The 12,213-nt window shown below is 48.7% G+C and overlaps 1 protein-coding gene across 1 annotated transcript in view; it reads left to right on the top strand.

Moving 5' to 3' along the window:
* Positions 1-12,213, top strand: part of LOC122400816 — a 108,667-nt gene that overhangs the window by 84,844 nt on the left and 11,610 nt on the right. Inside the window, exons 115-144 of the mRNA XM_043402485.1 lie at positions 3-326; positions 411-716; positions 796-1,140; positions 1,296-1,604; positions 1,708-2,019; positions 2,225-2,539; positions 2,630-2,959; positions 3,038-3,343; positions 3,442-3,747; positions 3,956-4,267; positions 4,339-4,662; positions 4,741-5,055; positions 5,142-5,468; positions 5,570-5,869; positions 5,945-6,253; positions 6,340-6,654; positions 6,722-7,051; positions 7,119-7,424; positions 7,515-7,835; positions 7,906-8,211; positions 8,278-8,583; positions 8,653-8,970; positions 9,045-9,368; positions 9,454-9,765; positions 9,853-10,185; positions 10,254-10,556; positions 10,631-10,936; positions 11,061-11,378; positions 11,458-11,784; positions 11,861-12,172. Of these exons, the coding sequence (XP_043258420.1) occupies positions 3-326; positions 411-716; positions 796-1,140; positions 1,296-1,604; positions 1,708-2,019; positions 2,225-2,539; positions 2,630-2,959; positions 3,038-3,343; positions 3,442-3,747; positions 3,956-4,267; positions 4,339-4,662; positions 4,741-5,055; positions 5,142-5,468; positions 5,570-5,869; positions 5,945-6,253; positions 6,340-6,654; positions 6,722-7,051; positions 7,119-7,424; positions 7,515-7,835; positions 7,906-8,211; positions 8,278-8,583; positions 8,653-8,970; positions 9,045-9,368; positions 9,454-9,765; positions 9,853-10,185; positions 10,254-10,556; positions 10,631-10,936; positions 11,061-11,378; positions 11,458-11,784; positions 11,861-12,172 (9,477 nt within the window). The remainder of the gene's footprint in view (positions 1-2; positions 327-410; positions 717-795; positions 1,141-1,295; positions 1,605-1,707; positions 2,020-2,224; positions 2,540-2,629; positions 2,960-3,037; positions 3,344-3,441; positions 3,748-3,955; positions 4,268-4,338; positions 4,663-4,740; positions 5,056-5,141; positions 5,469-5,569; positions 5,870-5,944; positions 6,254-6,339; positions 6,655-6,721; positions 7,052-7,118; positions 7,425-7,514; positions 7,836-7,905; positions 8,212-8,277; positions 8,584-8,652; positions 8,971-9,044; positions 9,369-9,453; positions 9,766-9,852; positions 10,186-10,253; positions 10,557-10,630; positions 10,937-11,060; positions 11,379-11,457; positions 11,785-11,860; positions 12,173-12,213) is intronic.

The following is a 12,213-nucleotide window of genomic DNA, read 5'->3' as shown; positions in this document are numbered from 1 at the left end:
AGCTACTCCTGTTATGGATACCCATGTCGATCCCTGTATCAACTCGCCCTGTGGGCCCAACTCTCAGTGTCGCAACATTAACGGTTCTCCGTCGTGCTCTTGCGCGATAAACTATATTGGCATCCCGCCTAACTGTCGTCCAGAGTGTGTAGTCAACACCGACTGTCCCAGAAATCAAGCTTGCATTCGTGAGAAGTGTCAGGATCCTTGTCCGGGTTCCTGTGGACTCAACAGCGTCTGTGCAGTCCATAATCACATCCCGGTTTGCACATGTCTAGAAGGTTACATGGGAGATCCTTTCAGCAGCTGCCAGCCCAAGCCAATGAGTAAGCTACGCGCCCCTGAAATCTAGCCAAACCAAAGCTATAGTCGTAGACAGTTTTATTAATACCTTTACGGTGTTCGAATAGGAGTAGACGAGCCCATAACAGACCCATGCAGCAACTCCCCGTGTGGATCGAACGCCGAATGCAACAATGGCGTTTGCACTTGCGTATCTGAATACTCCGGGAACCCATACGTCGGTTGTCGACCGGAATGCGTGCTCGGCACAGACTGTCCAAACAACAGAGCGTGTATAAGAAACAAATGCGTCGATCCTTGCCCCGGAGCTTGCGGTCAGAACGCTCTTTGCAACGTGATCAATCACATACCCATGTGCAGTTGTCCTCCCAATACGGGCGGAAACGCACTAGTCGTGTGCTCGGCTGTGCAAGGTACACGTTGTTCAATTTCTAACAAGTCAATGTTCTAACAATACAACAGCCTCGTAACCCTTAAACTATTGAATCATAGCTCCAACGACGACAAGACCGTGCAATCCGTCCCCCTGCGGTCCGAACAGTATCTGTCGAGAGGTGAACGATCAATCTGTGTGTACTTGCGCGCCCGAATACCTTGGAACTCCACCTCTATGTAGACCGGAGTGCGTCATCAGTTCCGACTGTCGACAAAACGAGGCTTGCGTGAACCAAAAATGCAGAGATCCGTGTCCAGGAACGTGCGGTGTTCTGGCAAAGTGCATGGTGGTCAATCACAATCCCGTGTGCTCCTGTCCGGAGCGTTACACGGGAGATCCCTTCATCAGATGCGAAATGATTAGTAAGCGGAAAAATAAAAATACTAGAATTCCTATCGATCGTATATAAAGTCGTGTATATCAATAGTTCTCCTGAATCTCTTGACTAGAAGGAGCGGTGCAGTAGAATCCTTGACAAACGTCGACTTTATATGAGATCATGAAGGCTCAAGTAACGCGAGACAAGATAATAATACAATCTTACTTTTCGTAGAAGATACAATAGTGCCCATAAACCCCTGTCAACCATCACCCTGCGGACCATACTCTCAATGCCAAGTAATGAATGACATCCCGTCCTGTACATGTCTGCCCGAATACAAGGGGGCCCCACCCAACTGTAAACCCGAGTGCATAGCCAGCTCCGAGTGCCCCAGCCACCAAACCTGCGTCCAACAGAAATGCAAAGACCCCTGTCCAGGTCTCTGCGGGGATATTGCAGAGTGCCACGTGGCCTACCACGTACCCCACTGCGTTTGCCCGAACGGTTTCACCGGTGACCCCTATACCCGTTGCTCGATAATAAGTAAGAGAGAAGAAAATGAAAATGTGCACGATCGTCGATACAGCAAATACTTGTATCTGATTAACTTGTATGATATAATCTTTATAATTTTGCATTGTTCTAGCTCGTGACCCGGAACCCTCACCCTGCGCGGAAGGCACTTGCGGCACAAACGCGTTGTGCAGAGAACGAGACGGTATCGGAATTTGTTATTGCCCGCCCGAGTACGTCGGGAACGCGTACGTAGGGTGTAGACCCGAGTGCGTCATTAACCCCGACTGCCCGTCCAACAAAATGTGCGTGCGAAACAAGTGCCAAGACCCCTGTCCTGGAACCTGCGGCCAGAATGCCGAATGCACGGTCGTTAACCATCAGCCCTTCTGCACCTGTCGGCCAGGGTTCACTGGCGATCCATTTATCGTGTGTACCGTGAATAGTAAGTCCAACTGGTTCTCCCTTGCAACCGATTTGAGGATATAATTGGAGACTCGATGTATCAGACATTAGTCGGGTGTTGATAATTGCAGGAATTCACAGTTAACTTTTAGTAAAATCGATATCAACGAGACTCTTATAAAATTTGAGTCAAACTTTATAAAAGTTAACCGTGCATTGCTGTAACAGCTCAATCTGTTTCCCAGTGGTAGTCCCGGTAAAAGAGAACATATGTAACCCGTCACCCTGCGGACCTAACAGCCAGTGCAAAGAAGTCTCTGGCCAGGCTGTGTGCTCGTGCCTACCAACCTACGTTGGCACTCCACCTGGATGTAGACCCGAGTGCGTAGCTAGTTCCGAGTGTCCCACCCAGCTCGCGTGCAAGGACTACAAATGCGTGAACCCGTGCCCGAGCCCCTGCGGATTTAACACCAAGTGCATCGTGGTTAACCACAGTCCAATCTGTAGTTGCATGCCCGGATACAGTGGAGATCCGTTCACTACCTGTACACCTATTCCACGTAAGATGTTCCACCAGTTCCACATAACATTTTTAAATCCACGCGTCAATAGGGCCCGAATTATCATCGTCCATTAATCACAACTTTTAGCAGTCGCAATCTCTGGCCCAACGGAAAGAGACCCGTGCGTGCCATCCCCGTGTGGCAATTTCGCCCAGTGCAGAAACGTTCGTGGATCTCCTGCTTGCACGTGCTTAGAAACCTACATCGGTCAGCCGCCCAACTGCAGACCGGAGTGCACAATCAATTCCGAATGTCAAAGCGACATGGCCTGCATCAACATGAAGTGCAGAGACCCGTGCCCTGGTTCCTGTGGTTCCGGTGCGTCGTGTGCGGTCGTTAATCACATTCCCATGTGCAACTGCCCCGAGGATTTCACCGGAAATCCGTTCACCCTTTGTCAGTTGCTGCCGACGACACGTAAGGAGCCTGTGTTACCTTTTATATTTGAACGCTTCATACAGAAATAATATTTTTACACCTCGTTTGACATTACAGCTCCATCGACACCGGTAGAAGATGAATGTAACCCATTACCCTGTGGCCCCAATACCGCGTGCACGAATGGCGTTTGCACGTGTCTAGCTGAATTCCAAGGAAACCCGTATCTAGGATGCAGACCCGAATGTGTCCTGAACTCAGACTGTCCCAGAGACAGAGCCTGCTTGCGTAATAAGTGTATGGACCCTTGCCCAGGAATCTGTGGCTTCAGTGCCATTTGTACAGTTATCAATCACGTGCCAATGTGTAGCTGCCCTGGAAACATGACCGGCAATGCCTTTAGTCAGTGCACCCCTCTGAAAGGTATTCCATCATCTCCTGCCATCATGAGACTTTCTTGATACAGAAACTTGCATGGTCCCGCAGAATTCAAATAATCCTGGTACTTTTTCTTTTGTCAGATATGATACCCACTAATCCGTGTAGCCCGACGCCTTGCGGACCCAATAGCGAATGCCGCACCGTGAACGGTCAAGCCGTTTGTTCGTGCATCAGAGGATATTTAGGAAGCCCACCAACCTGTAGACCCGAGTGCATTGTCAGTACAGATTGCCCGCAAAACGAAGCCTGTAGTAATCAGAGGTGCACGAATCCCTGTCCTGGAACTTGTGGCATCGCAGCCAAATGCAACGTCGTCAACCATAATCCTATATGCAGCTGCCCGTTGCGATACACCGGCAATCCATTCATTCAATGCATACCCTTCAGTAAGAGTTTATTACCTCCCTGGTCGAATCATTTTTCCAGATTATATTTCTATGCAGACTGGATCTATATTTAAAACAGAATCTGTATTCTATTTCTCAAAATTAGCCTATCATCTGGGGCTAAACCTTTATATGTAGCTCCATCAGCTTGTCAAATTTCTCCTTTAATAAGAGTCTGCATTCGCGTAAAACCGAAATTTTTTTCCAGTCGAAGAGCCCGTAGTAGACCCCTGTCAACCATCGCCTTGCGGTCCGAACTCCCGATGTCAAGTGATTAACGACTCTCCCTCGTGCTCGTGCACGCCCGGATTCTCTGGGAGCCCGCCCAATTGCAGGCCGGAATGTGTCAGCAACAGCGAGTGTCCTAGTCAATTAGCTTGTATCAATCAAAAGTGCCAAGATCCTTGTATCGATTCCTGCGGTGCCAGCGCGGACTGTCATGTCGTGAGCCACACTCCCATGTGCACTTGCCTCAGTGGTTACACTGGGGATCCGTTCACACAGTGTGTCTTCAAAGAACGTGAGAGACCAAGAATTATTTCTGAAGCGATTTAGTTGTTAAGTTTTTTTTCTAACCGCCTCCCTTTACAGCCGTGTCGATTCCTGCGCCCACCGATCCCTGCAATCCATCGCCCTGCGGATCCAACGCTGTCTGTAAAGAGCTGAACGGCGCAGGCTCCTGTACCTGCATTTCTAACTATATTGGCAACCCCTACGATGGATGTCGACCCGAGTGTCTCCTGAACTCTGATTGTCCCACGAATCAAGCTTGCATGAACAACAGATGCAGGGACCCTTGTCCAGGAGTTTGCGGCCAAAACGCCGAATGCCACATTATTAATCACCTGCCAGTGTGCGAATGTTACCCTAGACACACTGGGAACGCGTTTGTCCTCTGTTTACCACTTCAGCCAGGTAGGTTATATCCCAAGAACAAGAGTTTCGAAGGATACACCAAACTACTGTCTATAACGCCGAATTGTTCCTTTTTAGAAGTTGACCAAACAATTAGTCGACCCTGCAATCCGTCTCCTTGCGGACCCAATAGTCAGTGTAAAGCAATTAATGGACAGTCCGTGTGTTCGTGTTTGCCTGAGTTCATGGGCAGTCCACCTTCATGCAGACCCGAGTGTACAGTTAGCGCTGAATGCGCCTCGAATTTGGCGTGTATCAACAGAAAGTGTAGCGACCCTTGTCCTGGATCTTGTGGCTCGAACACGAGATGCGAAACCATCAATCACAGAGCTATATGCGCCTGTCAACCAGGCTTCACTGGTGATCCACTAGTTGCTTGTTTCGATATACCAAGTAAGTCTCTTACTTAGCAGATCTCATCTTCCTCATCTCATCTTATCTTCCAAAACTAACGTTTCACTCGCAAATATTCGTTTTAGTTGGAAAACCTGCACTCGAACCGTCGTACGTGAATCCATGCGCGCCTTCACCGTGTGGTCCTTACTCCGAATGTCGTAATATAAATTCCCAAGCTTCGTGTGCCTGTTTAGCAGACTACATGGGAACACCGCCAAATTGCAGACCGGAATGCATACGAAATTCCGAGTGTCCCAGCAATCAGGCGTGCATTCAGAAGAAATGCCGATATCCTTGCGAGGGTGTCTGCGGCGTGGGTGCACAGTGTTCGGTGATAAATCATACTCCGATCTGTACTTGCCCCGAAGGATACACTGGCGATTCCTTTGTCAGATGTTCGCCAGCATTAGGTATGATTTCCGCGTGAAAATTATGAAAAATACCACATCTTTTCGCGTAAATTTAATATATACTATCATAGTCTACAATTTGTAACGTTCTGTTCTATTAGTGAGTATGGATCGGCCCGCGGATTCGTGTACCAATTGCGGTACAAATACGCAGTGCGTAAATGGAGTATGCACATGCTTATCAGAGTATCAAGGAGACCCGTACATAGGTTGTCGTCCAGAATGTGTCCTAAATTCAGACTGTCCAAGAGACAGAGCTTGCATCAAGAGCAAATGTAACGATCCATGCGCTGGAACCTGTGGTCAGAATGCATTGTGTTCTGTCGTCAATCACGTTCCAGTTTGTACTTGTCCGTCAGGAACATCGGGAAATGCGTTCGTAGTTTGCTCCCCGGTGCAAGGTATTCATTTTGCTCGAATAGCTGGATAATCGATCATTAAGTACTGTCTAATTCACATTATTTTTATCCTATAAGCAGTAGAAACACCCATAGACCCGTGCAACCCATCACCCTGCGGGCCCAACAGTCAGTGCAGGAAGGTAAACGACCAAGCCGTTTGCTCTTGCATTCCTGGCTACCTAGACACTCCACCAAATTGTAGGCCAGAGTGTATCCTAAGCTCCGACTGTCCATCCAACATGGCCTGCAATAACCAAAAGTGTATTTATCCTTGCCCTGGTACTTGTGGTATAAGGGCCGAGTGTGTCGTAGTGAACCATAATCCAATCTGTAGCTGCCCACCGGATCTGACAGGCAATCCCTTCACCGTTTGTATCAGGAAACGTGAGTATCTGAATTCAATCGTTCGAGAATCGATTAGCAATCATCATGGAAAGCAAAGCTCACTGTTATTTTATTCCCTTCGACAGTGGAAGAGCCAACAGTTCTGAACCCATGCGCACCATCACCTTGCGGCCCAAACAGTCGATGCCAGGTCTTAAATAATTCACCATCTTGCTCTTGCTTGCCCGAGTTCCTTGGATCCCCGCCAAACTGTAAGCCAGAGTGCATAAGCAACAGCGAGTGCTCCACGCACTTAGCTTGCATCAATCAGAAATGTCGCGATCCTTGTCCCGGATCCTGCGGCTCTAACGCTGAATGCAGAGTAATAAGTCATACGCCTATGTGTGTCTGTTCTTATGGTTTCGTTGGTGATCCATTTATTCAGTGTCTTCCCAGACCAGGTAAGCTATACCTCTGGATAAATAACTGTAGTAATAACAGAGTACTTAGAAAAAAATATCTTTGTAGCAATCGAAGACACCGGTAAAAAACCTACGCCCTGTGTACCGTCTCCCTGCGGGTCTAACGCGATGTGCAATGAACTGAACGGCGCTGCATCCTGCAAGTGTATGCCAGATTACGTCGGCAACCCTTACGAGGGATGTCGACCAGAGTGCACCATCAATTCCGACTGTACAGCCGATCGAGCTTGCGTTAAATCAAAATGTCAGAACCCTTGCCCAGGATTCTGTGGCTACAACGCACTCTGCCAGGTCGTGAATCACGCTCCGCTTTGTACTTGCCAATTCGGTTACACGGGCGATCCATTCGTCCAGTGCAATATCGTTCAAGAACAACGTGAGTGATCGATATTTCGAAACAACCTTGATCTTCATTGTTATCTATCGTGAATGTCTTCTTCTAGCGAAACCAGCCGATCCTTGTAGCGTATCACCTTGCGGACTTAACAGTCAATGTCAAGTGTCTAACGGACAAGCTATTTGTTCCTGTTCACCCACGTTTATTGGAACCCCGCCGATGTGCAGACCGGAGTGCACCGTCAGCTCGGATTGTGCTACAAATCGTGCTTGCAAGAACCGTAAATGCGTGGATCCTTGTCCAGGTATTTGCGGTATCAACGCGAGATGCGAGACGATAAATCATAGTCCGATCTGTAGCTGCAATCCCGGCTTGACCGGCGACCCGTTCGTGAGATGTTTCAAAGTTCCAAGTGAGTATCGCGTTCGTTTAACCCATACCGGCAATTACTAGACCCGAGAGATTCGATCGAATGATGTCTAACGATAATGTTTGCCTCCAGCGGTGTCCGAGCCCATAAATCCTTGCGTCCCGTCGCCGTGTGGTCCGTTCTCCGTGTGCCGTATGCTTGGCAACACGGAGTTGCCAAGCTGTTCGTGCATGGACAATTACATAGGATCCCCGCCTAATTGTCGTCCGGAATGCACCATCGATTCCGAATGCGGCAGTAACAAAGCTTGTCTAAGACAGAAGTGTACTGATCCTTGTCCAGGATCCTGCGGTACAGGAGCACAGTGTCTCGTAGTGAATCACATGGCCGTATGCACTTGTCCAAAGGGCTACACAGGCGATCCGTTTGTCAATTGCTTTGTAGAAGCTGCTCGTAAGCATTGATTACCTTCTGTTAAATTAAGAAACTCTATGATTGATTTTAATGAATCAACCATCCTTAGCTTCACCACCAGTTCCTCAAGACGCTTGTAATCCTTCACCCTGTGGATCGAACGCCGTGTGTCGCGATGGCACGTGTAGTTGTTTGCCCGAGTATCGTGGTGATCCCTATTACGGATGTCGCCCAGAATGCGTCCAGAACCCGGACTGCCCGCTGGACAAAGCTTGCAATCGAAATAAGTGCTTCGACCCGTGTGTGGGCGTCTGTGGCCAGAACGCCGAGTGTGTGGTGATAAATCACACACCGATGTGCAGTTGCCCAGATGGAATGTCTGGCAACGCGTTCGCCACGTGCTATCCGGTGAAAGGTAAATGTTCGAAAGTACAGGTATCCTCTGTATAACACACATAAACAAAAATGATTTGCTTTGCAGACCCAGTGATAGTACAACCCTGCAATCCGTCACCTTGCGGTCCTAATAGCAGATGTCAAGATTTTAGCGGCCAGGCAGTCTGCTCGTGCGCCCCAGGATTCATTGGAAATCCTCCGGCGTGTCGACCAGAGTGTATAGTTAACAGTGACTGTCCATTGAACGAAGCCTGCGTGAACCTGAAGTGTAGAGATCCGTGTCCTGGATCCTGCGGAGTGTCGGCCCGGTGCCAAGTGGTCAATCACAACCCCATTTGTAGCTGCCCTCCGGTGTTCACTGGTGATCCGTTTGTGCGGTGCTTGCCTAGACGTATGTGTTCTTTACCATAGCTAAATAGTCTTATTTAGAAGATAACAATTTAACTACATTATTTTAAAGCGGAGGAACCTGCGCCACCGACAAACCCCTGTCAACCATCTCCGTGTGGCCCCAACGCAGTCTGTCAAGTGATCAATAACCAGCCATCTTGCTCTTGCAGAGCAGAATTCATCGGAACGCCTCCGAATTGCAGGCCCGAGTGTGTCAGTAACAGCGAGTGTAGTAGTCCTTTAGCTTGCATTAATCGCAAGTGTAAAGATCCCTGTCCAGGTTCCTGCGGTTTTAACGCAGAGTGCCACGTTATTAACCACGTTCCCTCGTGTGCATGCATGAGGGATTACACAGGCGATCCTTTCGTTCAGTGTTCCGCCAAGCTACGTAAGTGTCTTCACAACGATTTGATGGGACGCAACAATTCAAAATCCTAGTTAACAATTTGTTATTTCCTCTAGCGATACCAGCGATTCCGACACGACCCTGTCAACCCTCCCCTTGCGGTGCTAACGCCATGTGTCGAGAACAGAATGGCGTTGGTTCTTGCTACTGTTTGCCTGAATACATCGGCAATCCCTACGAAGGATGCCGACCAGAATGTACGATTCCATCAGATTGTCCCTCGAATTTAGCATGTATCAATCTCAAGTGTCAGAATCCTTGTCCCGGTTCTTGCGGCGCGAACACGAAGTGCCAGGTGGTGAACAACTCGCCCGTGTGCACTTGCAACTCGCAATACTCTGGTGACCCGTATGTCAGTTGCGTGTACAAGATGCCCTCCAGTAAGTAACGCATTAATACATTCATTTAAAAAAAAAGTGTTACGATTGGTTGTTACCACTTTCACATGATGTCGACATTTTACAGTCGAAGAAGATGAACCCGACGTATGTAGACCATCGCCTTGCGGCCCGAACAGTCAGTGCCACAACGTCAACGGTCAGGCAGTGTGTTCTTGCTTGCCCCAATACATAGGAACCCCGCCCAATTGTAAACCCGAGTGTGTAGTCAATTCAGAGTGCAACTCGAATCTCGCGTGCGTGAATCAAAAGTGCAAAGATCCCTGCCTTGGTATCTGTGGCCGCAATGCTCAGTGCAAAGTCATTCACCATAGTCCGATCTGTAGCTGTGGAAGTGGTTTAACGGGAGATCCGTTTGTCTTTTGCTTCCAAACTCCAAGTAAGCTGCTTTCCAATAATGAAAAGATCAGATTACCCAAATTTAATTTATGATAATATGTACACTCGAACCCTCATTTCTCCACAGTAATCCAACCAGAAGATAAGTACCCAAAAGATCCGTGCGTTCCGTCCCCCTGCGGTCCAAACGCAATGTGCAAACCGCTCGGCGATACACCAGTTTGCACCTGCATGAACAACTACATCGGTGTACCTCCCAACTGTCGACCAGAGTGCTCTATGAACTCGGACTGCACAGCTAATAGAGCTTGCATTCGAGAGAAGTGTAGGGACCCCTGTCCAGGATCCTGCGGAATTGGTGCTCGTTGCACTGTTGTAAACCATACGCCAGCCTGCACGTGTCCCACAGGATACACCGGTGATCCTTTCACCAGTTGTTCGCCTGTTCCTCCACCCGACAGTAAGAATAAAATGATCCTTCAAACGCTAGACTGTTCAGGACCATGTACATTGATCCGTGTATTTTAGTGATGGAAGTCCCGACAGACCTGTGCAACCCATCGCCGTGCGGGCCGAATGCTCGGTGCAACGACGGTACTTGCACTTGTATACCCGGTTACTTTGGCGACCCGTACTCCATTTGCCGTCCCGAATGCGTGATCAACACCGATTGTTCCCGAAACGAGGCTTGCATGCTACACAAATGCAGAAACCCGTGCGTAGGAACTTGTGGAGCAAACGCAGAGTGCAACGTGGTCAATCATTTGCCTATGTGTAGTTGCCCAAGAAACATGACGGGCAACGCATTTGTATCCTGCACCTCTATGAAAGGTTGGTTCCCTTCGCTATTAATCTTCCTTATTCTCCCTTACAACTATACCATTAAAATTTGTTGCGTTACACAGACATGAACATCCTTGACCCGTGCAACCCGTCTCCGTGTGGTCCAAACAGCCACTGTCGTTCCTCGAACGGCCAAGCTGTTTGTTCCTGCGTTAGTGGATTTAAGGGATCACCGCCTTCCTGCAGACCCGAATGCGTCGTTAGCACCGACTGTCCGCGAAACAGAGCTTGCAGCAATCAAAAGTGCATAGATCCCTGCCTCGGTGCTTGTGGACTGTCGGCACAGTGTACAGTTATTAACCACAATCCCGTGTGCAGGTGTTTCGATCAGTACATAGGAGACCCGTTCATCCAGTGCACGCCACCTAGTAAGAATCAATTCTCAATTTTTTTAGAGATCTTGGAAGTCTTGAAAGTCGGATGTACCGAGTTCCTGATTTTCATTAACTCTTTGTGTGGAACAAATTTTATTAAGAGTCGTTTCCCCTCTAGGCAGAGTACCAGACGTTCCAGTCAATCCTTGTCAACCCTCGCCCTGTGGTCCAAACGCCATGTGTCAAGTGACTAATAACTCACCCTCCTGTTCCTGCCTCCCTGAATTCATCGGAATTCCGCCAAATTGTAAACCCGAATGCGTGAGCAACACTGAGTGTCCGGCACAGCAGGCCTGTATCAATCAGAAGTGTAGGGATCCTTGTCCCGGTTCGTGCGGCAGAAACACCGAATGCAGGACCGTTAGTCACACTCCGATGTGCACTTGCGCCAGTGGTTTCACCGGAAATCCATTCGTGCAATGTACACCTCAACCAAGTAAGATCTTTCTGTCATCATATAGAAATTGGTGAACCGATATTGGATATAATTGATAACCCTTTAATTTCATCTGTAGTTCAAGATATCCCAAGCAAAGTCAATACGTGTCAACCATCTCCCTGCGGAGCGAATGCTGTTTGTCGCGAGTCTTATGGCTCAGCCGTCTGCACCTGTTTACCCGAATTCTACGGTAACCCGTATGAAAACTGTCGCCCCGAGTGTCTCATAGACTCCGACTGTTCGTTCAATCGTGCCTGCATAAGGAACAAGTGCCAAGATCCGTGTCCAGGAGCTTGCGGATTCAATGCTGTATGTCAGGTTGTCAATCACATCCCCGCCTGTAGCTGTAGGTCGGGTTATACCGGTAATCCCTTCCGATCTTGCGGTACCATTCAAGAACCTCGTAAGTAATTCCCAGATGACAGGATACAGAGAATCTGTATTTATATCAGAACCTCAACCTACTATATTTCAAATAGCCGAACCAAGCGTTACCAACTCGTGCGTACCATCGCCCTGTGGACCAAACAGTCGTTGCCAAGATGTCAATGGTCAAGCCAGCTGTTCCTGCTTGCCCACCTTCAGGGGAACCCCGCCCAGTTGTAGACCAGAATGTGTCGTTAGCGCTGAATGTCCCAGCAACCAGGCCTGCATGGGTCAGAGATGCGTTGACCCTTGCCCTGGCGTCTGTGGCGTAAACGCTAGATGCGAAGTCTTCCATCACAGTCCCATATGTAGTTGCAGCGCTGGTCAGACGGGAGATCCGTTCGTAAAATGTTTCGACGTTCCCAGTAAGTGAACCAAACTCGAACATTGCACCTCGAAGAATATT

The sequence above is a fragment of the Colletes gigas genome, unplaced genomic scaffold, assembly GCF_013123115.1.
Source record: "Colletes gigas isolate AHSC1104 unplaced genomic scaffold, ASM1312311v1 Colletes_gigas_Sc00020, whole genome shotgun sequence".
NCBI lineage: Eukaryota > Metazoa > Arthropoda > Insecta > Hymenoptera > Colletidae > Colletes > Colletes gigas.
The sequence above is the reverse complement of the archived record's forward strand: the minus strand, read 5'-3'. Positions and strand labels throughout refer to the sequence as shown.